Genomic DNA, 27050 nt, shown 5'->3' with positions numbered 1-27050 from the left:
CACCAGGGCAAGACCTAGGATTGATCTCTAGGATATGCCCAAGGTGTAAACACAGAATAAAGGGGAAAACGCATTGCAAGGTGCACTAGCTATGATTGGGATGCATAGAAGTTGAACCAGGTGAGGATAGTCACACAGGGAAAAAAAAATTGAACTGTGTTGATGACTATGGAGTTCCACAAGTAGGTCAAGTAATTGGAGACTTTGACTAGGGATCTGAACAATGACAGGAGATGTAATCAGAGCTGGAGTTGAAGTGCAGGGAATGGGAGCTTGAAGAGAAACAGTAGCAATTGGAGAAAACAAATCAAGTCAAGGAGGGCAACAGATCCTACACAAAAGGACCAGCTTGCAGAGAGTGCTGGGACAAGAAAAGTTAGTTAAGCAGAAAAGTTTTGGTTTGTGAAGAGAATCTTATGGAAGTATTGAACCATGAACCTAACATTGCTGGGAAAAAAAATCTAAAATCAACTAAGGTTGACACTCCTGACAGTTAGCCCATGTGAAGATCAGAGGCAAACTGTGCAAGTTGTAATTACCTCTTGATCTAATATACCTGGTGATTTATTCACATTGAAGCACTATACCATATCTGAAGATGCAAATCTAAGGTAAAATGCTACACAATTGTGGCATTTTAAAAGCATCTGGACCACCAGCCTTTTGAGTTGCTATATTTAACACAGGAAACAAAATCTGATGATAGTCAAATCTGCACTCCACTTTGCTTCAGACTCTCACCGTATATTAAAAATGCAACTTAATGTTTGAAATTTATCCCCAAGCTGATTCTTTATGAAAGATTTCTCTGAAGAAAGAAAAAGCAACTCAGAAAAGTTTGCCAACTTCCATCATTTATTCCACAAATCCCAAGTTCAGTGCCATTTGGCTACAACTTAATCTGGCATGAACTGTTTCTTTCCAAAGTACTTTCAAGTATACATTGCATTGCCAGAGCATTGCACACATCTAGCTCCTTATCTGCCACATTAAGGAATGCCAATTAACAGATGCGTAGAGGCAGGAGGATATGTAATTACATTCTTAAAAAGAGTACAAGGACAAATTAACTAGATACAGGTACTTTATTTACAAATATTCAGATTAATAGCATTTGTTCCATCAAATGAAAGGTACAGCAGTTCAAAGTAATTTTCTGTCACAGATATAAACAAGACCTACTGTAAGCTGTTCAAGAGTAGTTCAGATCTCATACCACCTAAAGCAAACTTTTGCAAATTTAGAATTAAACACCTTGTCAAAACCCTGCATGCTGTATCTGCAGGCCATGGTCCCTGGGCAACACCTCACTAAAGCAAAGGCTTAACATAGTAGAGAAGACAAAACACTCCTAACCATATTGCCTTTGACAATGCTCCCATATACTCAACAAAAAGCTTCATTCTGAAAATTAATAGCAATCCACTATGAGCAAGGGACAGTGTACAAATTGACAAATTTTTCAATATACCTGTATTGCAGAGTCCAGTTTTGGCCTTCCCACACCATTTTTGTAAAGGATCCCATTTTTCCACAAGGATGAGGGGATTTTCAACTGCTCATTTCCATATTAAGGGGATTTTGAACATTATTTTTAATTTGATAGATATAATGCTTAACCAGTACAGACCCATTTTATACACAACTGAAGATACATCAGCATTTAAACCACAATTATGCCACCCAAGGCAAGTGTGCTGATTCACCATTTGAAATTTAAACTACTTCCACCCCTTGAAAGTTAGGTCAGAATCACCCCATCCCACAGAGTGTTTAATACAGTGAACAAAATCCTTAAAAATAAATCAAATCACCCTTAAAGTCTGCTTTTTAAATGGAGTTTGGCTATCCAGTTCATCAAGGACAATTGCACCTAAATGTGTTGAGTTAAAAGCACAGGTTTGCATTCATTCACCCAGTTTTTTTTTTGAATGACGTAAGGCAGTAAATACAGCCATAAATGCAAGACATTTACAGAGAACATTACACGGTCGATTGCACAACAACAGGATTATAAACGGTAGGAGATTTTCCACAGTGCAATGATGGAACAAGACAACAAGAGAATACGAAACTCAAATAGTGTTAAAGTACTGCTTGTTTTGTTTCTTTTTAAAATGTGATTATATCCATTCTGTGCTTAAAGGGGCAACATGGTCTCTTAGATTGTTCTGTACAAACTGGTACTTACAGCGCCAGTGATCAATTTGTTTCTTCATTAAAATCATATACACACAGATGTATTTAAATGTTAGTTCAGTTCCTTCAAATTTTATACATATTTACGTATGTTAATAAACGTAAAGAATAAAATGACAAAAAGCACGCTAAAGCCTTGGTTTGCGTCTTAAGAGGGAAAGATGAGTAATAGCCATTTCCCTGTGCAAGATTAAGACAAAGAGCTGGAATTAGAACCCCATGAAAACATGTAACTGGGTGGGGATCTTTATGAACAGCAACAAGCACACTCTACACATTACAGACACCCTATCCAGTTTTGAGTTGGATGTCGGTTCACAGTCAAAGAACCCATCAGTAACTTTGAACAGCATAGACAACAGTTGTATGGCAGAACAGGAGGGTTGTTTTTAAACTGTACAGTTTTTCTTTGAATGAATGGCAAGGTTATGTCTTAGCCCCTGTGAGGGAGAAAATTGAATTAGGCAATGTCAGCATGGCATTTAGCTGACAGGGGCATCGAAGTCAAGGTCGCAGATTGAGGGATGATGATGAGGAACTACCACAAGAACAAGTAAGAAAATATTTCAATTCTAAATTCCATGCAGGAGAGGTTTTATTACTCTACTCATTTTCCTTGTAACCTGATAAACATCTACGGTGGTTTAGCGAAGAGCCATTTATCATCGTGTTAAACTGTTGTCACAGCAGCAAAATTTATCCTGTCAGATTATCAGCAGACGAGGAGGCAGCTAGAAATACTGCTTTGACAAAGACACAAGAGAAAAGATGTGAAAGGTCAAGAGGTTGGCTGGCTGAAGATCACTAGCAGCCACAGCCTTCTCTCTGGGGTTGGGGTTCACTGATTAGTCGACCACCCTGAGGAGCAGACGGTTTATGCTGTACTCCCGACTCAGCAGCATTGAGATCCAGGCTGCCATCCTGTATGTTCTGGTAGATTTTCTTGGCAGCCTCCAGGAATGCATCCTCAACATTCTCACCTCTAAGAACAAAAGGAAGTGTTATTTATATTCTTAATCAAGCTGCAGTATTAAAAAACTGGGTTCCAGCTGAACAGCAGCTCTGCATCCAGTCCTCTCGAGAGCAGAGTCAGTAACTTTGATTTTACAAAACCAGCCCAAATATTTTGCCGTGACAAATACTTCAAGAACATGGGAAGAAATAAAATGAGCAGTTCTCTTGACTGAAACGGGATTTAAGGTGTTAGGGAGAGGAAGGGACCAATATATACCTTAAAATGAAAGCAGCTTCAATAAAATGAGATTTGCTTTTAAGTACTAAAAAAGTTGGACATGTGACAGTTTAAAATATGAACAGCAGCAGGAAAATCTCCCAATCCATTTTACCCAGAGCCATAAACACATATGAAATTATTCACAAAGTTGTCACTTTGATGGTGAAAAAGCACACTTACGTTTTTGCACTTGCTTCAAGGAATAGTAAACCTGTAGCAAAATATAGTAAGATATTAGAAACAGGGAAATGCTATCTACAAGACAACACTTGAGGTTATAAACGAAGACTCCAATTCGTGCCATCATTTCTTGTGGAAGAGAATACAACAGTAAAACAGCACCCACATTATTAGTTTAGCTTTGTATCATGCTTACAAAGTGGTGCCCTTGCTCTCTCGAGAGTTCTTTTTCCCACCTCTCAGAATATTTATAAGTGGACCAACCTGCAGGCCAATGAAGACCAACCACATCATAGTAATGCAAACTAAACTAAAACAAGATTCTCTTCCCACAACACCATACATGCACCTACACCACAGACTGCAGTGGTTCAAGGCAGCTCAAAGGCAATAAATGTTAGCCATGCCAGTGATGCTCACATCCCATGTGAGAATGGATGTTAGAACGAACTGGACATTGCTTGAAATGGAGTTAGGATACTACAGAGATCACTTTTGATTGGTATATCATCTATGCACATCAGTATAGGGAACGGACTCTTAATTAGATATTGTTAAGTGGGAGGGAAGTTGGAAGAAAACAGTGATCGAGACTGCAAAGATATCAGACTGGCTACTGGGATGGGCAGATGGAAATTTAATTTGAACATGAGACAATTAATTGAGAATACAGACGAGGAATAAGAACTAATAGAATCCGTTCAGCGCAGAGAGCACCATTCGGCCCATCGAGCCTGCACCGGCAACAATCCCAACCTGGCTCTAACTCCTTAACCCAATATATTTACCCTGCTAGTCTCCCTGACACTAAGGGGCAATTTAGCACGGCCAATTAACCTAACCTGCGCGTCTTTGGACGTGGGAGGAAACTGGAGCACCCAGAGGAATCCCATGCAGACACGGGGCAAACATGCAAACTCCACACAGACAGTGGCCCAAAGCCAGAACTGAACCCAGGTTGCTAGCACCATGAGGCTGCAGTGTTAAGTACTGTGCTACCATGCTGCCCCAACAGCCACAGAAACTCACGGCAGGTGTGGAAAACCTGATTTCAAATAATCAAAACCTTGAAAAATGATACCGTACATGGTAAATTTATATGCAATAATGGTTCGTTACAGAATACAAATTTTAAGCATCCCAACATCAAGCCTGAACAAGCATACATAGAATCAGCAGGAAAAAAGCTCAAAATAGGGCTTGGTGTGGGAGACCATCATTATGTGGTGGGGGACGAGGGATATCGGAACTACGATATTTCCACTGCAGCAGAAAAAGCAAGATGAGATTCAATAGAAGTTTCTAAAATTGTGAAAACAGAATTGGGAGAATGAACAGGGACAGACTACTCTTGGGTTGCTGTCAATGCTTTGTGAAGTGTATTGAGTTACTAACAAGAATACCAGTTGTTAAAGTCTAACTTTTAGAAACTAACATCTAACCTTGTTGTTTACAAACACAGCTTTGTAAAGCCTTCGTGTAATAAAGCAGGAGAACTTCATACTAGAGCACAGTAAAGATGCTACGACAAGGGAGTTTGCGTCCAGTTTTAGAATTAATTATCCGCAGTAGAACTTCAAGAGCTAGAAAGCTGTTTGTTTCTGCAAGAACTTAATGTAGATGCCTCCCAAATAAGAAACGGTGCGCAAGAGCATTACATAAAAACAGGAACTAGAAGGAGTAGGTCATTCAGCCCTTCAAGCCTGCTCTGCCATTCATCTTGACCATGGCTGATCATTGAATTCAATATCTTGATCCCCCCTTCCTCCCATATCCCTTTAGCTCCAAGAGCTATATCCAATTTCTTATTGAAATCAGACAATGCTTTGGCCTCAACAACATTCTGTGGTAGTGAATTCCACACATTCACCACCCTCTATGTGAAGAATTTTTCCTCACCTCAGTTCTATAAGGTTTACCCCTTATCCTTAAACTATAAGCCCCTGGTTCTGGACTCTCACTATTGGGAACATTCTTTCTGAATCTGTTAGAACATGTTCTATGTTTCAATGAGATCCCTTCTTTCTCTTCTAAACTGCAACGAATATAACCATAACCAACAGTCTCTCCTTGTATGACAGGCTTGCCATTCCAGGACTCGGCCTGACAGACCTTTGCTGTACTACCTCAATAGCAAGAACATCCTTCCTCAGATAAGGATACCAAAACTGCACATAATACTCCAGATGGGTCCTCCCCAATGCCCTACAGGATTGCAGCAAAATATCCCTATACTCCAATCCTCTTGGTACAAAGGCCAACATACCATTTGCCTTCTTTACTGCCTGCTGTACCTGCGTGCTTACTTTCAATGACTGATGTACGAGGAATCCAAGGTCTTGTTGAGTATCCACCTCTCTCAATTTACACACATTCAAGTAATCATCTGTCTTCCTACCAAAGCAGATAATCTCACATTTATCCACATTATACCGCACCTGCCCACATTCAGTCTAAGTCACATCACTGCATCCTCCTCACAGCCCACCGTCCCAACCAACTTTGTATCATCAGCAAATGTGGAGATAATACATTCAGTTCCCTCCTCCAAATCATTTTATATATAATATGAACAGTCGGGGTCCTGGCACAGATCCTTGTGGAACCCCACTAGTCACTAACTGCCAAGACCACCCACTTTATGCCAACTCTTTGCATACTATCTCAAGACATAACTTATTGCATGGGATTGCAGGTAATGTTATGAGAGAGACTTTCTTGAAAGCCTTCTGAGAGACTAAACAAACTATATGCACTGGATCTCCTCAGTCAACTCTACTAGTTTAATCTATTAGAAAAAATTCTAATAGGTTCGTCAAACATGATTTCCCTTTTGTAAATCCATACTTACCTTGAGATGCAAAAGACATTACTAAAGGTCAGAAACAGCCATAGAACAACTCCTGGTTGGCTGAGGAAAGTATCCTCCCATATGGACAGATGATAAAAGGGGCAATGGGCGTGCAATTAGATAACAGTCAGAATTAAAAAAAAGACCCTCACTTTCATTTTCCACATGGTGGTGGAGAGAAAGACCATCCAGCAACAGGATCAAAGTGAGTCAAAAGACAAGAGAAAGCATCAAAACCAAAGCTGAGGAGGGAACCATTTTGTGCACTGTGATCAGTTGTATTTATGCTGCGGGTTGTGGAATCTTCTGGTTCAGGCAGGCTAATGCATTTGAAGGGAAAACTGGATAACTATTGAGTAAGTCAAAGATGGAAGATCAGTTTTGGATTGTCCCAGCAAAAGAACTGGTGCATACAAAGGACCAACAGGCAGCTGCTAGTCAGTAAAAAAAAACAATGGACCACAGTTAAATAGCTTGATTCAGTGGGACATTTTATTAAACCTCATATCCTGAGCATATACTGTTCACTATATTTTCATGATGTGGATATGCCAGTGTTGGACTGGGGTAAACACAGCAAAAAGTCTGACAACACCAGGTTTAAGTCCAACCAATTTATTTGATAGTAAACTCGCAAGCTTGAGGTTAAGCTCTTCTTCAGGTGAATGGAGAGTTCTGGCCTCAGACAGAGCATATAAAGCACAGTTTACAGATTACTGATTAGAATGCGAATCTTTACACCTAACCTGCTGTTCAAGTCTTAAAGTGGCTAACAATGTGAGTGGAAGGAGCACTAATCACAGGTTAAAAAGAGATGTGTATTGTCTCCAGACAGTACAGTGAGTGAGGTTTTGCAAACCCAGGCAAGTCACGGGGGTTACAGATAGTGCGACATATGTTTAGCGACACATGAAGAGCTTAACCTTGAAAGCTTGTGAGTTTGCTATCAAATAAATCGGTTGGACTTAAACCTGGTGTTGTCAGACTTTTTACTACGCTATATTTTCTGCATGGGTTGGATTTAATTATAACCAGATCTTGAATAAACAGAATAGACAACACTTTTTCATACTCAACAAGTGGCCCAAACCCCTTCTTTACTAGGCACAATTTCCTAAACATATTTGGTTACTTTATTGTGCAGTGTCCACAGGATAGGTTTGTTTTAACAGGAAAAGTCATATTTAGAAAGATTCCAGGCTAAATGCTTCTTAATCCATTCACTACTTCATCACTACAGTTATTGAGAGAACACATCTTCCTTGAGGTATATTTTTTGATAAGAGTTTAACCATTGAGCTACCGTAATAGTACAACTGCTCCTAAAAAACAAACTGTTTTCCTAAACCATGAGTTACAAAAAACCACACCACTCATTTCCTCTTTGTAAGCCTGATGTAATTTATACTGTGGGGCAGGAACTCAACAGCTTTTGTCACTGCAAGTCAACCGCTCAATGCAATTTTACAACTTTTAGTCCACAAACAGAATCTGATACCTAGAATCATGACTTAAAAGACATGAGTTCATTACAGTCCTCTTTCTATAGCTGATGACAGCTGAAAGAAACATTTCAATGTAAATAAGTGAATGTTTTATTTTGCATGGAGGAAAAGCCTTTATGTACAATATATATGTAAACTGGTTAAATAAGGGGAAAAAATATGGATTGCCCTTGGATTCCTGAATTCAATACAGTGCCAATGAATTAAAGCATATACCTGGATAGAGGATATCAGCCTGAAGGCAACTAAATGAACAACACCCCAACCCACTGAAGTAGGTCAGTCGCAACGAGAAAGTCACCATGAATTGCATGTCTATAATGATAATCAATATGAAGTCACTTAAAGTGTGTGACAGGCTGCAGAAACCAGTCAGACTTCATCATACAGCTCCACTCAAACTTGCAGATATTGTGCTGGATCTTTGCTTTGCAGGAGATTATGGAGTTATGAGACAATTCACTTATAAGTCATGTTTCATTCTTTTTGCTCAGAAAGGAATTATTCAGATCATGCCACTGAATTTTAGTAAGTTTCTATACAGAAGCCTCTTGCTGCTATTTTTCAAAGACTTAAATCAGCATGCTAACAAGATATTCTGCAGCCAGGAAACCTACCATTTTCTTCAGCAAACTGCTTGGCTTCTTCGTACGTTACATCTCGTTGAGCTTCAAGATCTGCTTTATTTCCTATAAGAATAATCACCTGCGTGAACAAAAAACAAGTAATTATTCCAGATTGCCCATTTCTGCCAATTTAATCTGCCCAGTGATTGGCTTGAGTGCTTCACAACCGAAAACTGGAGTTAAAATCATGCCTGGGCACAGGAATCAATTTAAAACAGATATACTGATTAGAACTAGAAACAAACAACACTGCAGCACTACTGTATTTTAAACATTTAAACTACACACTTGACATTCCTGCAGCCAGTGAAAATTATCAGCTAAGATTAACCTGAGGAATAAATGAATATTTTCCAATTATTATCAGATAACACTGGCTTTACACAATTGAAACTTTGACTGGGATAGGGAGATGGCAAGCTCATTGATGTTGTCACCAGAGCTTTGGTCAACCCTGAAACTTAGTTTGCAATGCTTTCATTCTAAAAAATGTTAATCATAGGGCTTCAAGTTCTTTGGCTGATTTAAAACACTTATTTATTCTACAGGAGCATTTGATCCAAATGCATCCTCACCGTTCTGTGCCAACGGCTGACTGCTCAAAACATGCCCCGTCATAAGATTTGATAAGTTGGGCCTATCAATTTCAATTGTCAATGGTTTTAAGCTCAAAAAAAGTTAGCTGCTAAAGAAAATTGAACAACAAAAACTGAGCTGCTTTTATTTTTTTCTCTTTTAATTCAAATACCTGATTTTAACACCCTTAAGCTTCTACATCTATGACTCAGTCTGGTGGAAGACTCAGGCTTGGGTTCAAAGAGCATAAATTTGGAAAACAAATCTTGAAAAAATGAATTAAAACACAAAAAAGGGGCTTTCACTACTCAGCAGTTCTTTTGCATGACTAATGGATTCAGTTGAAAGCTACTTTAATACAAGATAACATTCACTGCAAAAGTTTGTCAAAGACTTGGGACAACAGACCAAATAATGGCCCAAGTTAGGCGCATTGCAAATTACTACTTTACTATCACATCTGCTCTATTCCTTGTTTCTGCAAGTCAACTAACTGCACATTAAATGACCAACTTTAATCTACACAAAGTTATCATTTTCTCTTTCCAGGTTAACAGAATATATAATGCAAAAAAAAATTACACAAAATATTCTTTGCAGCCTGAACAATGCCAATTCAGAATGAGAGATAGCAAATGGTACAGATTATAAAGAATGCAGTCTACCAAATGAAATAGACTGCTTACAGCAAAAAGAAACTGGGTTGGGGTTTTTGTGGGGGTGGGGGGTACATCTCCTTTTATATGCCATTTAATAACTTACAGTATTTGGATTAGTTAAGTTTCTTGCATCTGTAAGCCAGCTACTAAGGTGGTTATAAGTACTTCTCCTAGAAAAAAAGTACAGAGGGGGAAATTACAATTAATACACAAGCATTATTCATTGCTCAACAGCATATTTAAAATGCTTTATCAGAAGGCACTTAAATACAGGCAGAGTTTCATTTGTTATTAAACTTCTTAAAAAATTAAATAGGAGAATTAAATTTTAGAATATCAAGTCCTTCTTTATGACAAGGTATCTTGCGCATACACACTTTAAGAGTTACCTTTTATAGCTAATAATCGTGTAGCTAATACAGTGGAGACATCACGAAGTTTGTTGCTCACATTATACATGCCGTACCAAACTGGAGGCATTCAGCCATGGGCTGCATGACATCCAGCTCCACCTTACCACCACCGTACCAAACTCTTCCATTTGCTAACTTATCAGACTACTTACCCAACGTTCAGTACTGGATGAGAAACTTCCTCCAATTAAATAGTTTTGTTTTTCAGCCCTGCTCCAAACCAATTTCTATGTTACTGGCTCCTTCCCTCTCCCTGGCAGCAGTCTGAGATTAAGCCAATCTGAGATTACCAGTCCATTTACAACACTGGTATTATATTTGACCAAGATGAGCTTCTGATCACATTTTCATGCTGTCATTCATTATCATAACTGTTCATCGAATTCAATACTCAGATCCCCTTTCGCTCTAACCTCCAGCCAATATAATTCTAACCAATTTAGTCTCTACTCACATGACAAACCTGTCATTCCAGGAATCACCTGGTAAACCTTCACTGCACCTCCTCAAGAGCAAGGGTATCCTTCCTCAGATTAAAAACACCAAAACTGCACACAATACTCCAGGTATGACCTCACCAATGCCCTGTACAGTAAAACATCCCTTTTCTTGTACTCAAATCCTCTTGCGAAGGCAGCCAACTTATCATTTGCCTTTGTTTCTGCCTGCTGTCCTTGGGCTCTTGAGCAACTAATGACGACCAATAGATCTACTATTTCTAGGGCCACTTCCTTAAGTATTCTGGGATGAAGATCAATAGTGGGGAAATTATTGGAGAAGATTCTTAGGGACAGAATATACTCACCTCTGGAAGAGAACAGGCTCATCAGCATTTGGCAACATAATTTTGTGAAAGGGAGGTTGTGCCTCACAAACTTGACTGAGTTCCTTGAGGAAGTGACAAGAAAATTTGACCAGGGCAGTGGATATTGTATACATGGTTCCTCAAGGCAGGCTGATACAGAAGGTGAAGCCATATGGGATCTGAGGTGGGCTGGTAAGATGAATATAAAACTGGCGTGGGCACAGAAAGAGTGTATAGCAGTGAAAGGGTATTTTTCTAACAGGAGATGTGTGATAAGCAGTGTTCCACAAAGATCAGTGCTGGGACCTCTGCTGCTTAAATGTAAATGATTGGGAGGAAAATGATTAGTAAATTTGGAGATGATACAAAAATTGGAGGAGTAGTGGATAGTGGGGAGAATTGTCAGAGGATACAGCAGGATATAAATCGGCTGGAGACCTGGGCCAAAGATGACAGATGGAACTTAACCTGGACAAATGTGAGGTGATGCGATTTGGAAGGTCTACTGCAGAAGGAAAAAGTATACAATAAGTGGTTGAACCCTGAGAAATATTAGCAGAGAGGGATCTAGAGTACAGATCCACACTTCCCTGAAGATGGCAACTCAGGTGGACAAAACAGTCAAGGCAGCGTATGGCATACTGGCCTTCATCGGTCCGGGCATTGAGTATAGGAATTGACAAATCCTGTTGCAAATCATGCAGCTTTGGTTAGGCCACATTCGGAGTACTGTGTACAATTCTGGTTGCCACACTACCAGAAGCATTGGAAGAGATTTACCAGGCTGTTGCCTCGTTTGAAGGATATGGACTATGAAGAAAGGTTGAACAAACTCGGATTGGGGACCCGATAGAGGTTTTGGAGATTACGACAGGTTTGGATAGTCAGTCTTTTTCCCAGAATCGAAGGGCCAATTACTTGGGGGCATTCGTTGAGAGTAAGAGGGGGAACTTGAGAGATATAAAGGGGCAAGTTTTTCCACACAGAATGGTGAATTCCTGGAACCTGCTGCTATAGGAGGCAGTGGAAGCAGATTCTAAAATATTCAAGAGACATCTGGATAGATACATGAATAGGCAGCAAAGAGGGGGATACAGACCACATAGAGGCTAGAAAATATTAGAGGGGCATCTGTGCCAGCACAGGCTTGATGGGCTGAATGGCCTGTGCTTTACTGTTCTTTGTTCTATTAGAAATATCAGGCTGTGACAATTTATTCACTTTCAATTCCATTCATTTCCCCAAAACCATTTCTCTACTAATACAGATTTCCTTAAGCTCCTCACAAACTTGTATTTCTCAGAACTTATGGTACATTGCTTCAGCCTTTGCAAAGGAAGACGTGAATAAATACAAATTTAATTCTTTGTTCCCACTGTGAATTCTCCCGCTTCTGACCATAAGGAGCCTATCTTCATTTGTCAAACCTTTCCTCTTTACATATATATAAGAGCTCTCACAGCGAGTTGTTTTCATGTTTCCCCTACACCTTACTTTCATACTCCATTTTCCCTTCTTAGTCGATCCTCTGGTCTGCCTTTGCTGAATTTTAAACTGCTCCCAATCCTCAGGTTTATTGCTTTTCCTTGTCAATTTCTTTCTTATATCTCTATTTTCCCTTGTAAGCCATGGTTTGGCCACAGTTTTCTTTGCACCCTTGCGCCAAACAAGAATGAACAACTTCTGGAGTTGCCTGCCACTGCATGTCCACTGTGTCTCCTTTCAGTAATATTTCTCAGTCCATCATAACCAACTCATGTCATATACCATTATAGTTATCTTTACTGAGATTCAGAATCCTGGTCTCAGAATCAGTTACCTCACTATCCACTTTGATAAAGAATTCTATCATATCATGGACACATCCCCAAAGGTTCTCTCAACTAGATTGCACAATACGCAGTCCAAGGTGGCCTGTTCCCTTGTTGGTTCCTCAACATATTGGTCCAGAAAACCATATGTATACACTCCAGAAATTCCTCCTCTATTGTCCAGTGACTAGTTTGACTCATCCAATCCATATGCAGATGAAAGCCACCCATAATCACAGATATTCCTTCGTCACACACATCTGATTTCTTCTCTAGAGAAGTGTTAATCCCAACATTACCATTAGTTTGGTAGTCTGTATTCCATTTCCACGAATGGAAGTCAAGTTTATTTATTAGTGTCACAAGTAGGCTTACATTAAACTGCAATGAAGTTACTGTGAAAATCTCCTAGCTGCCACACTCTTGACACCTGTTCGGGTACACCAAGGAAGAATTTAGCATGGCCAATACACCTAACCAGCACGTCTTTTTAGCTGTGGGAGGAAACAAAAGCACCTGGGAGGAAACCCATGCAGACACTGGAAGAACATGCATACTGCACACAGTGACCCAATCGAACCTGGATTCCTGACGCTGAGGCAGCAGTGCTAACCACTGTGCTGCCAAGAATGTTTTTTGCATTTTGGTTATTTCTTCATTCAACCCATACAGATTCCACAGTCTATGCTAAATATCTTTCCTCAATATCTTCTTTAATCAACAATACAACTCCACCACCTTTTCCATTCTGTCTGTCCTTCCTAAACACTGAATATTCCTCAATGTTTAGTTCCCATTCTTGATCACCTTGGAGCTACATCTCCACAATTCCAAATATATCATACCCTTTTATATCTATCTGCGCAACTAATGCATTTTATTTCAAACGCTCTGAGTGTTCAGGTTCACAACCTTTAATGTTCCATGTCCCGTTCCTACTTTTTTTTTAAAAACTGTGTCCTTATCCAATTCTGGTCCTTGATTTCTCTATCACTTCTCTTACTCGCCTCGCTGTTTTGCAAACATAGCTGCAGTAAAAACAGAAACAGTCCTTAACTAAGGACAGAGACAATACTACAATGGACCTCAGCAGACGTAGAAAATAAAATTGGTGATGATTGCTGGCCCTGGTCATAAACAGCAAAGCTGAAAAGCCATGTGTCAAAGGACTGAGCTTGGCCTCAGTCAAACCATTGACTTAACACTGCTTAGACTCGAAGAACATAAAAAGGTAGGCAAGGTGTCACAAGCTCTTTCAATGGCATTCCAAAATTATTAAGAGGACGACAGTAGAAATATGAGAAAAATCAGCAATATGAATGAATCACATATTCAAACTGAACATTGCACACAATTTGAAGTATTTGATGTATTATTGTCACGTATATCAGTGTATAGTGAAAAGTATTGTTTCTTGAGCGCTAACTCGACAAAACATACTACATAGAATATAGCATTACAGTTACAGCTTAGCATTTGATAAGGTCCCCCCACAGTAAGCTTTTGCACAAGATACGAAGGCATGGGATTGAGGGTGATTTAGCGGTTTGGATCAGAAATAGGCTAGCTCTAAGAAGACAGAGGTTGATGGGAAATGTTCATCCTGGAGTTCAGTTACTAGTGGTGTACCCCAAGGATCTGTTTTGGGGCCACCGCTGTTTATCACTTTTATTAATGACCCGAATGAGGGCATAGAAGGATGGGTTAGTAAATTTGCAGATGACACTAAAGTCGGTGGAGTTGTGGACAGTGCAGAAGGATGTTGCAGGTTACAGAGGGACATAGATATGCTGCAAAACTGGGCTGAGGGGTGGCAAATGGAGTCTAATGCAGAAAAGTGTGAGGTGATTCACTTTGGAAGGAGTAACAGGATTACAGAGTACTGGGCTAATGGCAAGTTACTTGGTAGTGTGGATGAGCAGAGAGATCTTGGTGTTTATGTGCATAGATCCCTGAAGTTTGGAACCCAGGTTGATAGAGTTGTTAAGGTGGTATACGGTGTGTTAGCTTTTATTGGTAGAGGGATTGAGTTTCAGAGCCCTGAGGTCACGTTGCAGCTGTACAAAACTCTGGTGCGTCCATACTTGGAGTATTGCATACAGTTCTGGTCATCGCATTATAGGAAGGACGTGGAAGCATTGGAAAGGGTGCAGAGGAGATTTACCAGGATGTTGCCTGGTATGGTGGGAAGTCTTATGAGGAAACGCTGAAGGACTTGAGGCTGTTTTCATTAAAAGAGGTGATTAAGAGGTGACTTAATAGATGATCAGAGGATTAGATAGAGTGGACAGCGAGAGCCTTTTTCCTTGGATGGAGGTGGCTAATACGAGGGGACATAGCTTTAAATTGACGGGTGATAGATATAGGACAGATATCAGAGGTAGGTTCTCTGCTCAGAGGATAGTAAGCTTGTGGAATGCCCTACCTGCAACAGTAGTGGACTCGCCAACATTAACAGCATTTAAATGGTCCTTGGATAAACGTATGGATGATATTGGAATAGTGTTAGGTTAGATGCGCTTTGGATTGGCCCTCAATTTCTGCCGACCTGTGAAACCAAAGGGCCTGCACTACACTGTAATGTTCTGTGTTCTAACAGAAAGAGCAACCTAATGTGAGGTAGGTCCATTCAAAAGTCTGATGGCAGTAAAGAAGCAGCTGTTTGAGTCAATTGGTGCATGTTCTCAGACTTTATCTTTTTCCCAATGGAAGAAGGTGGAACAGAGTGTGTCTGAGGTTGTGGGGGCCCCTGATTATGCTGGTTGCTTTTCTAAGGTAGCATGAAGTGTAGACAGTATCAATGGATGGGAGGTTGGTTTGAGTGATGGACTGGGCTTCATTCATGACCCTCTGTAATTCCTTGCAGTCTTGGTCGAGCAGGAGCTTTACCAAGCTGTGATATAAACAGAAAGAAAGGTCTCTATGGTGCATCTGTAGAAGCTGGAGAGAATCGTAGTGGACATGCCAAATTTCCTTAGTCTAATGAGAAAATATAGAGGCATTTAACTATTGCATCCGCATGAAGAGACTAGGACAGGTTGTTGTTGATCTAGACACCTAAAAACTTGAAGCTCTTGACCATTTCTATTTTGTCCCCATTGAAGAAGACAAGGGCATGCCCTCCGTTACGGTTCCTGAAGTCAATGACAATCTCCTTCGTTGAGGAAAGGGATATTAAGCTTGACTTTGTTGTTAAAAATTACAAAAAACACCTCTTAAATCAGATGATCTGTTGGTATCAATGGAAACTATTTCTATGTGTTCTACGGATTAAAGCATCCTGAAAAGGATGCTTGAGGTACAATCTGTGCAAACTGGTATTGAGTAACAGAGCAACCAATACTTGAATCTAATCAACTACATGAGTTCATTTCACCTTCAACTCAGATGAAGTGCTATCCTGAAATAACCAAAACAGCTGGCAGGAGGGCAGCATGGACAACACCTATAGACAAGCCTCCAAGGCTCATCTATCCTCTAGTCTGAATGAGGATAAGCAAGAACAAATGGGAGGGACAGAAAGGAAGCCCAATTTCTAACAATACTGGATTAAGACCAGAGCCCAAGCTGGAAATCCACTGAAAGTTTTGATATGCTCCTCAGGAAGCCATGTCTTAACTAAATGTCAGCTATCAACAGGAAATCTGGAAAAGCATAAAATTAAAAATAAAATTGATGAAGCCAATTACAATTTTACAGCAACTTACATACACATTAAAATCACCTGATTTCACATGACAACCAGCATTTGGAGCCCAATATTTCAACAGCAAAATCAAGAATGGGTTTGAATAATTACCTGGTGATATCATAGACCATGAGAGCGCCAGCAGCACCTCTGTAGTAACTTCGCGTAACAGCCCTAAACCGTTCTTGGCCAGCTGTGTCCCAGATCTGAAGTTTGATCTTCTGACCACTAACTTCAATTATTCTGGTTCCAAACTCTACCCCAATTGTGTGGGGACAATCAGCCATAACTAGGTTGAAAAAAAAAATGTCATTAGTTTAAAATGAGGAAAATTATAGGCAAAGCATCTCTACAGTACTGGAGATTTTTGTACCAACTGCCCAACTCTGAATCACTTATTCAAAATGGGTTGTGATTTTGAATATAAAAGTACAAGTTAACTTCAGTCACTTTTGCACATTGTTAGTTGAATGCAAGCAAAGAGAGAGAGAGCGCGATTCTCTTGCATCCTAGTTTTGGAGTACATATGCTGACACACAAGCATATATTTTATATTTTGAAACCTTCCTCAGGTATCTGCATCAAACTACAACTAAAGAAATTATGTTAGGTATCTCAAGAGCTGACATCGAGACCAGATAACCCTTGGTCAAAGCTTTTGTTTACGTGCTGTATTCAAAGCTTCAAGAAAGGGTTATCTGGACTCAAAATGTCAGCTCTTTTCTCCCCTCACAGATGCTGCCAGACCTGCTGAGATTTTCCAGCACTCTCTCTTTTTGTATTATGTAATGATGTTGTCCTCACCCCACCTCATGGAATAAAGTATAACACTGAAATGTGCTAAATGAAAGGTTACCAGTAGATTACTAACAAAGTAATAGTTTCAACAATACTGATGTACCACCCGTACTTAAAGTCCTGTTTTCAGAGTTAAGTATGAATTCATAAACAAATTCAAGATTCCTTTCTTCTGCTTCTCTGACTTATTTTGCAACTCAGCCCACTCCCTAACCTCATCTTAAGCAACCCTGGAGGGAACAGCAAATCACAGCAGGAACACTAGTTGACAACTAACAGCTCCTTGCACTTTTGTGGTGTGCAATCCTACCACTCAGCTGCAACTTAGTCAAGAAGATTGTGATACCTTTTACAGTGATAAGTTATAAAATGAATGCCCAATTAAGTTTTAAATACTCAGCTCAGGTATTTGAAAGCACAGTTGCTTATTACAACACGATCTCTGATGCATAAACAAGTTGAAGCGCTAAATCATGGTTCAATCAAATGATGCAGGCTGCCTCAGTGGTGTTGGGGGTGGACGCAAAATCTGATTTAGTATTTCAGTTGTCTTATTTTATTGGCATGGTTCATACTTTCCAATACTTTCTTTTCCCACTTAGAAAGTTTACTTGGTCTTTTTGTTAATGTCACATTGGGCAAAGCATCCATTACTTATCAGCTGTAATGTGACTCCTGCCTGAGTATATTAACAAATGGTGTACTTGCTTTCCAAATTAGGTTTGCAGTAAATGACAGCATTAGACATCATGCCATTAATAATTAGTCGCCCACTATAATTTCACAACTTGGTGATGCTCAGATATCTCAATGAAAAACTCATTTTAGGTGTGGGAACAAAAATGACATGCAACAGCTTTATGCAGAAGACATGCACAAGTAGTCAAACATCATTCACTTTGTCTTCCCATCCTGGAAAAAAAAACTACAGGATTTCAGAAGCTAAACCACCAAAAGACACTGAAAAAGATTATTCCATAACAATCAAGTACAGCAGATAAACAAATGGTTTATATTCCATTGCGTGGTCATTTACTGAATTCTTCAAAGAACGTTTAAAAAGAAACAAAAACACTTCAAAGCTTAACTAAATAATAATCTGTTAGTAGGATCTTTTGGGACAAGTTAAAAACAATGTAGTAGTTGTCATCATTAAATTCTGCATTAAGATTGATAGCAGACAAGTGGACAAATCCAAAACTTGCTATCTAGAGAAAGCCATACAGTCTCACAAATAACATGTAACCTGCTCTTAATGCATTAGCCAAAAGGGAAAATGCCGAAGACAAAAGAATTTTGGCTCGTGTTTCAATAAAAACATTTCATGCCCACTTAAACAAATAACGTCCGACTTGAACAAGGCATCTAAAAGAGAGCACCATATTGTATCAAGACATCAACTAGGATTAGGTGCTTATGTCCCGGAGAAGGCTTAAACTCAGAACCTTGTGACTTGTGACTTAGAGGCAACAGTGCTAACACTAAGCAAAGTAAAATCCTGACGTCAGGTTTCAGAGAGAGACGCTTCTTAGGATTTATGGCATTTTTATATAAAAATTCTTCTCATCCTCAAGACTTAGATTTTTATTTAAATGATGGGATTTATGGATGTCTGCAATTACAGAATGAGAGCTGCGAGCCAGCAGATTAGCTCTTGGTTTCTGATTCAAATCCTGTTCAAATGATTAATTGAGAAAGATCTTTTCGGTTGTTACTGAATGGGAATTGCTAACTTGACCGACACTGTTGCAACAGGAGTTCAACAACGAACACATCAATATTGTGCAATTAAACAACAGCATTTACAACGAAAAGCAACATTACTACAAGATTTATTGTGCAAACACACCAGGTGTGCACTGGTGGCACAGTGGTTAGCACTTCTGCCTCTCAGCTCCAGGGACCAATTCTGGTCTTGGATGACCAGCCTGCACATTCCAGGTGCTCTGGTTTCCTCACACAGCCCAAAGATTTTCATGTTAGGTGGATTATGCCCCTTAGCATCCCAAGATATGTAGGTTAGATGAATTAGCTGTGGTAAATATGTACAGACTTGATGGGCCAGATGGTCTCTTCTGCGCTGTAGGAATTCTCTCGATTCTATGTGCATACAGAGCCTTTTCTTCAATTGTGAGAAAAGTATTTAATTCCCATCTTAACTGCATGCAGAGACAAATAGTGACTGCAACAAATATTTGGGAAATCATAGTTTTGGAATTTTTTTTAGTGTTGTGATACTGTTACTTTCCTTCTTTTAAGAAAGATACAAAAACATGAACCCAATTTCAATATGTTAAGATTGGAGGTTAAGGCAATGGATTAAACCAGCGTTGATATCAACTCAACAGCAACAGTTTGATAAATAAGATTCAGACTTCTACTTTCAGGGCATTTACTTACATTTCTTTTCTGTGAATTGATGAAGCAAACATGACTTTCCTACACCCATGTCTCCTGTTGATAAAAAAGATTGAAGTGAATTTTAAAATAAGATTACACTCATAGCTATCTCATTTCAAACCCCTCTTTCGCACTCAACCTAGTTAGTTTCAACCTTTCTGGAAATTCCATCTTTCTGCTTCTTTTCCAAAGTCATCTGTGAGCGAATTCCTTGGAAAGAAAGTAGGATAGGTATGTCTACAAGATTTCACGCTCAATTTCAAATTTTAAATATCAAATGTGTTACTGATGCATTTAATGTTGAAATGACCTCACTTGCCTGATGTGAACAGATAAGAATTTCTATAGGTATGTAAAGAGAGTTAGTGAGAATTGGTCTTATCAAAAGTGAGTCTCAGTAATTAATAATGGAGAAGAGGATTACAAAATATCTGTTCAGATCATTTGCATCAGCCTTCACTAAAGATGATACACAGGAAACTACAGGCTGTCATATGGAAAATATTAGAAGCATTCATGATATCAATGCAGGGCAGTTAGATAAATTCAACATAATCAGGTAGAGTCAACATGGTTCTGAGGGGAGTAAATCCACGTTCACCTAGTTTATTAGAGTTCTTTGAATTGTAACAGATGCTGTAGATAAAGGAAACCTGTGGATGCACTGTACTTAGATATGCAGGAGCTATCTGATAAGGCACTACATCAAAAGTTGTGGTAAATAAAAGCACATGGCGTATGAGATGACATACTGGCATGGATCGAATATTGGCTAGCTAGTAGGAAACCGAGTAGGCGTAATGAGTCATCTTCTGGTTGGCAGGATGTGTACCCCAGGGATCAGTGTTGGGGCCTCAACATTTACAATCTAGGTCAATGACTTGGATGAAAACACCCAAAGTATGGTTTCTAATTTTGCTGATAATACAAAAATAAGTAGGAAAGCAAGTTGTATAGAAGACATAACCTATTCCTACAATCACTTTATAGTCTCCTTAAGTGAGTGGACAAAAAAATCTGGCAGTAGTAGTACAACATTGGAAAATGTTTAAGTGTCAATTTTGGCAGGAATAAAGCATTTCATCTAAATGGCAAGAGATTGCAGATCTCAGATGCAGAGGAATCTGGCTATCCTTGTGCATGGAATCCTTAGAAAATCACAAGCACGTCTGGACAGAGGAATCTGGGTGTCATTGTTCATGAATTGCAGAAACTCAGTACACAGGTATAGCATGTAATAACAAAACAGGTGAATGTTGGCATTTATTGCCAAAGGATTGGAGTATAGGAGCAGAGAAGTGTTGTTATGACCATTTCTGAGCTATTGTGTCCAGTTTTGGTCTCCTTATTTGAGGAAGAATGTGGTGGCATTGGATGCAGTTCAGAGGAGGTTCACCAGATTGACTCTGGAGATGAAAGGTTTGATGTATGAAGAGAAATTCAACAGTTTGGGTTTATACTCACTAGACTTTAGAAGGATGAAAGAATCTGATTGAGGTATGTAAAGTTCTAAAAGGGACTGTGAGTTGACATAGACCAAATGTTTCTTTTTAATGGGGAAATCTAGAACAAGAGGTCACAGGCAGAGGTTGAGAGGCTGTACATTTAAAACTGAGACGAGGAGGAATTACTTCTCACAAAGGGTGGTAAATTTGTGGGACTTGCTGCCCCACAAGAGTGGAGTCCGAATCATTAAATGGTTTCAAGAAGGTGATAGATATATTTCTAATAAAATATGAGCCAAAGAGATATGGAGAACATGTAGAGAGATGGATTTTAGACAAGGGAGAGATCAGCCATGATCTGACTGAATGGCAGAGCAGGCCTGAAGGGCTGAATTTGCCTACATCTGCTCCTAATTCCCATGTTTGTTCTCCTTTCAAAGAACAGCCTAATACTGCTTCACAAAGCAGCTACAACACAGAAAGCAGCCATTTGATCCAATTTTTGTGCTACTGCACTGAGCAATTCTGCAAGTCTCACTCCCTCTTGCTTGCTCTGTGGCCCTGCAAATTCTCTTCTATGGTTCAAAAGCTTTTTAAAAGTCCTATTCGAGCAACGCATTTCAGGTCCAAATCCCTTGTGGTGCTTAACTTACTCTCAGACTTGACCTGAAATCAAGCATTGATAGGTTTTGAAGTCTTATGATACAGCCACAGATCCAGATTATTTTTTAATCTTGTGCAAAACAGAGGCCAAGAATGAGAATTGCAGCTTTGGAACAATAGAGCCCACCTTTATTCTAGACTAGTTAAAAATGCTTTGTAGTCAAGATGTTCACTCTGCAAAATTTACAATTCGGCCTCAAAACTGAATTCATCTCTTGGGGCTAATATTTTGAAGCATGCAACTACCCCTTTGCTGAGCTCCACATTGGTCTACCGCCACCTCAAATAAATAAAATACAGAGAGTCAACACTATTTCACATTCTGATTTTATTATTGCAATATAACTAAGGGTATTATTTTTGGTTATTAAAGGCTACACAATAGAAACTGCCACAAGACAACACTAAAGTTTTTATAAAATTCAGAACAACTTAGATAACATAAATGTTACTTGGGAGTATGCCCTTAACTGAAGCTTGGATCTAGACATTCTTCCCATCTTATTCAGTACTACATGAACATGCATTGTGAAACCCAATTATGTATTAAGTTTAAAAAGTTGGAAACAGACAATTAATGTACCATATTATAGATACTTGGGTTGAAAGCCATCCAATTTGAAATAAACAGCAGCATAAATTCGAATTATGGGCAAGTCTACATTGAGCTACAAATAGAAACCAAAATATTGACCCTGGTTTGAAAAATTGAACTCAAAAAGCTTTTACTGGTTTAAAAAGGAAATTTAGCAAAATAAAACAAAGTTGCTTTAAGGGAATGTCAGCAGCATCTTTTCGAAATATTTTATAATGAAGTCTAAGAGCTATTTATAGAGCAATACTAGACAATGCCAACAAATGACTGCATTTAAACTTTTGGTCTCAAAATAGCAGGAAGTTGTTTATAGTGAATGAATAGACAAGCCAATTTTAATTAGGGCACAGTTTTGTTTGGTTGGCTAAAATGAAATCTGTTATGAGTTCTGGAATTTGTTCGAAGAGAGAAATTTAGTTATTGCATCTGTTAAACCTCAGTATTTCACATACAATTCATTTCTAAAATATATTATTCACTTTTGTAAGCAATAGCATGACTCCACAAACAACAGGGGAAAATAAATGACAAGTTAATTTGTTTTCAATTGAATAAAACATTGAGTCGGACGTGGGACGAATTCATTTCATCTTTCAAATCGCACCAGGCAAACTTATGACAGGTGTGGTCTGATTTTTATGGTTCCCCTCAACATCAGCCATGCAGTAATCCCACAGCATTGCACTGGCCCAGCCTAAAACAATACTGGAATCCATAAACTTCAGAAGAAGATTTATGTCTTTAAGCTTAATTTAAGACTTTTGACTCATTTAGTTTTCCTATTCAGGTCAATTAAAATTTTTGACGACATTAAAAGTGCCACTTGAATATAAACAAAAACAAAATGGTTACGCTTAAATGGGAGTGTGTAGGCAGACAAGAGAAAGATAAAATCTTCCATGTGACCTTTTATACTTGAATAACCCTCACTTCTTTTAACTTATTTTGCACTTGATGCTTCCTCTTTATTTGCCCCATTGGGGGCTTTTACTTTATGAACACTTGAGTGCTAGAAATTAAGCCTGAAGTTCAACACATAAATGTACTCACCAATAATAATATATTTGAAGATGTAGGAATAGTTGTACGGAGCAGTGGCCATCTTGGCTCTATTAAAAAGAGTTGGGGGGGGGGGGGAGAGAATCAATAGATGCATCCAAAATCCAGACAGCAATGTTCCATTATATACATTAGACACAAACATCCTTGTAGAGCAGTTACTGGTTAAATTGTACATTGTGTATTTATGGAATCCCCTTTGTAATACAGACCAACTACTGCTCAACTCTCCATTGGCAAACCTTGTATCACTTCCACTCCTTTTCTACCAATGGATGAAAAGCTCATGCTTAATTAGCATTAATTGCATATCACACTTGTTCAATTATCTTAATCCCATGAGGGCTGATAAAGAATTTAAGTGTGGCCAATTAAATAAATCTGAAATAAAAAATATAAAGAGGTAACCATGAAACTATACATGAAAGTAACCATGAAAAGAACACATCTGTTTACGTCCTTACAGAGTCACAGATTTACAGCATGGAAGCAGGCTCTTTAGTCCAACTTGTCCATGCTGTCCTTTTTTCCTAAAAAAAAGCCCCCAAGATAATAACAATTGCCCACATTTGGCCCATATACCTCTAAAACCATCGTATCCATGTAACTATCTAAATGCTTTTTAAAAAAAGACAAATTTGTACTCGCCTCTATCATCACCCCTGGCAGCTTGTTCACCACCCTCTGAAAAAATTGCCCCTCTGGACACTTTTGTATCTCTCCCCTTTCACCTTAAACCTAAGCCCTTTACTTTTAGGCTCCCCTACTTCTGGGGAAAGATATTGACTATCTAGCTGATCTGTGCCCCCCATTATTTTATAGACTGCGATAAGATCACCCCTCAGCTTCCTATGCTCCAGAGAAGAAAGTGCCGGTCTATCCAGCCTCTTCTTATAACTCAATCCATCAAGTCTCGGTAGCATCCTAGTAAATCTTTTCTGCACTCTTTCTATAATAGGGTGACCAGAAATGCAGTATTCCAATTTCAACAAGATGTCCCAACTCCTGTATTTGATGTTCTGACCAATGAAACCAAGCAGGCTGAATGCCTTCTTCACCACTCTGTCCACCTGTGCCTTCACTTTGAAGGAGCTATCAACACGTACCCGTAGATCTTTGTTCTGTAACTCTCCCCAACACCCTACCATTAACTGAGAAAGTCCTGCCCTTGTTCGATCTACCAAGGGAACGAGTTCTTATCCTAGTCTGTATATGTCCTCCAAACCCACAGCAATGTGGCTCTCAACTAACTGTCCCTGGAATGGCAAGTTATTAAGTTGTGCTGAAATTCTACAAACAAAAATTAAAGAAACCATCCAGCATTTACCTAGGCAAATCACAAAAGATACATCCAGCACTGTGAAGTCTTCCTCGTTCACATCATTTTTCCCTACCTGGAATTCAATACTGAATTTGTATTTAAAAATTGAAATATCAACAAAAATCAAAACTGGGAGAGCCATCTTATAGCCAACCCCTCGGATAAAGCAACAATCTGAGATTTATACTCTCAGAATGACATCTTGCACACAACATTCAGAACTATCCTATCCCAAAGATAGGAAACTCAAAATATGACAGCACATGGTACACATTTCAGTGGGTGTAGCCCTCAAAATCACTATTTGACCAGAACCCATTCAAGTTTCATGGCAGTATACAAAATACTGTTTGCACTGGACGAAACATTGAATTCAATGGATTATTTACTCATTTGAAACAGAAACATAGTTTCCATCGATTGTGTGTTTTTTTTTGACCAAAGGTGACAGAATCTTCAAATTAGAGTTAGACCATTTTAGTAATGAAATCAGGAAGCACTGCTCATAAAAGGTAGTGGGATTCCGGATCACTCCAATCAAAAGACTGAAAATTAAGTCCAAGGTTAATACGTTGTTAGTAGATGGAGGTTATCGAAGAATAGGGAGCAAGATCAGATAAATTTAAGTTGAGAGGCAAATGATCAAACACGTTTCCAAGTTCCAGAGCAGATTCACAGAACCACATTTTCCACAATCCCTACTGCCCAACAGTACATTTTCCTTCCATTCCCAGCTGCTTTCTGCCATCTATTCAAGTTGTATCAAGCCATCAAGCTCCTACTTCAGGCCACCAGTTAGCTCCTACCATCACCCAAGCAGCTCTTACCATGGATAAATGATGATGGGAACTACTGATGCAGTAATACCTCTGAAAGAGGGGAACTGCTTCAATTGGGAATGCAACAATCATTAGGAAAAATTGAAGTACAAGTAAGCTTAATGACAAGCATCATTGTGGCTACACAGTACCTGGGACAGAAGTTTGATTCTGGTCTGGATAGAGTTTGCTCATTCTTCCTAGGTCTGCATGAGTTTTTGCTGGGTGCTCTAGTTTCCTCCCACAGTTCAAAAGTTTAGGTGGATTGGCCATGGTAAAATCACCTGTGTGAAGCGTGAATGTGCGTCCTGTGATGGACTGGGAGTTAAGCAGGGTGTACCCAATATCTGCTGGGATAGGCTCCAACTCCCCAGAATTGGAGTATGCAGTTAAGTGGAAGTGAAGTAAGCTTAATGACAACATGAATAGGAGTAAAGACAATACTGTATTGAAATCCAGTGGTGTAAGCATTACAGCAAATCTACTTATTAAACACTGTTCTTGGGACGTATTTCATGTGGTTCTGGACAGTTAGACCCTTAGTTGGTAAAAATGGATATTCTAAATTAATTTGTAATTGCATTGAACACATTACTATAACTAACAGTTCTACACGAGTGATATACTTGAGCAAATAAAAAAGATAGTAAATTAGTTAGTGACTCTAATACCTTAAAACAAAATTTTTTTTTTTTTATACGCAACTACAAAACTGTTGGTTCATTGCCAAGTGATTCATTGTGTGCAGCTCACCTTGTGTACAAAAATCACTTGGCACAGCCAGAATGGAATCTAGGAATATGCATCAAAACTAACTATTGCAATCAGAAGCAGATTGCACTGCAGGCAATACTACACAAACATTATTAGCAAGGGCAGGCAGGAAAATATACAAACAGGAAATTACACTTCATGATTAACCACAATACAGACTTTACTCAAGCAAAGATATCAACGTCCATCATTTACACCAGTCATTAACTAATCTGCACTGACAGATACCTTCACAGCACTTGGTAAGCACTATTTAACTATCTGTTTGGTATGAAACATTTCTATGGACCCTCAGATACAATGCAAAGACCTTTATTTTCAAATATCTATCCTGGACTAACTTTTTCAGTCTTGTGAATAACCCCATTACAAACAGCCACAAAGGATACCCATCACCCAAAACAAATTAATTTCACTTAACATACAATTCTCTATCTTTCCATATAAGCTCCCACTCAGTTTAGCCTGTCTAAACAGGATTGTTGAAACATGGTCCCACAGCCATCTCAGCAACAGATCAGTCACAAATTTTAACCTTTAAGAGCCTCCCACCATCAGAGCATTTGGTAATTTACAATTTGATCAAAGCCAAGATGGGAGGAATGGCCTGTCTTGTCATCTCAGATCTGT

The 27050-nt window shown here is 39.0% G+C and overlaps 1 protein-coding gene across 4 annotated transcripts in view; it reads right to left on the bottom strand.

Moving 5' to 3' along the window:
* Nucleotides 1-1071: 1071 nt before the first annotated feature.
* The window catches only part of LOC145358087 (ras-related protein Rab-14), a 37794-nt gene continuing 11815 nt past the window's right edge, over nt 1072-27050 (bottom strand). For all 4 annotated transcript variants that reach the window (XM_080211759.1, XM_080211760.1, XM_080211758.1 and 1 more), the window contains exons 2-8: nt 23499-23557; nt 19746-19799; nt 16659-16836; nt 9934-10000; nt 8587-8674; nt 3614-3644; nt 1072-3181 (exon numbers count right to left, since the gene is read on the bottom strand). In XM_080211759.1, the coding sequence (XP_080067885.1) occupies nt 3004-3181; nt 3614-3644; nt 8587-8674; nt 9934-10000; nt 16659-16836; nt 19746-19799; nt 23499-23550 (648 nt within the window). In that variant the 5' untranslated portion in view covers nt 23551-23557 and the 3' untranslated portion in view covers nt 1072-3003. The remainder of the gene's footprint in view (nt 3182-3613; nt 3645-8586; nt 8675-9933; nt 10001-16658; nt 16837-19745; nt 19800-23498; nt 23558-27050) is intronic.

This window comes from Carcharhinus amblyrhynchos, chromosome 25 (genome assembly GCF_965287045.1).
Source record: "Carcharhinus amblyrhynchos chromosome 25, sCarAmb.v2.hapA, whole genome shotgun sequence".
NCBI lineage: Eukaryota > Metazoa > Chordata > Chondrichthyes > Carcharhiniformes > Carcharhinidae > Carcharhinus > Carcharhinus amblyrhynchos.
Note: the sequence above shows the minus strand (reverse complement) of the source record. Positions and strands in the feature narration are given on the sequence as shown.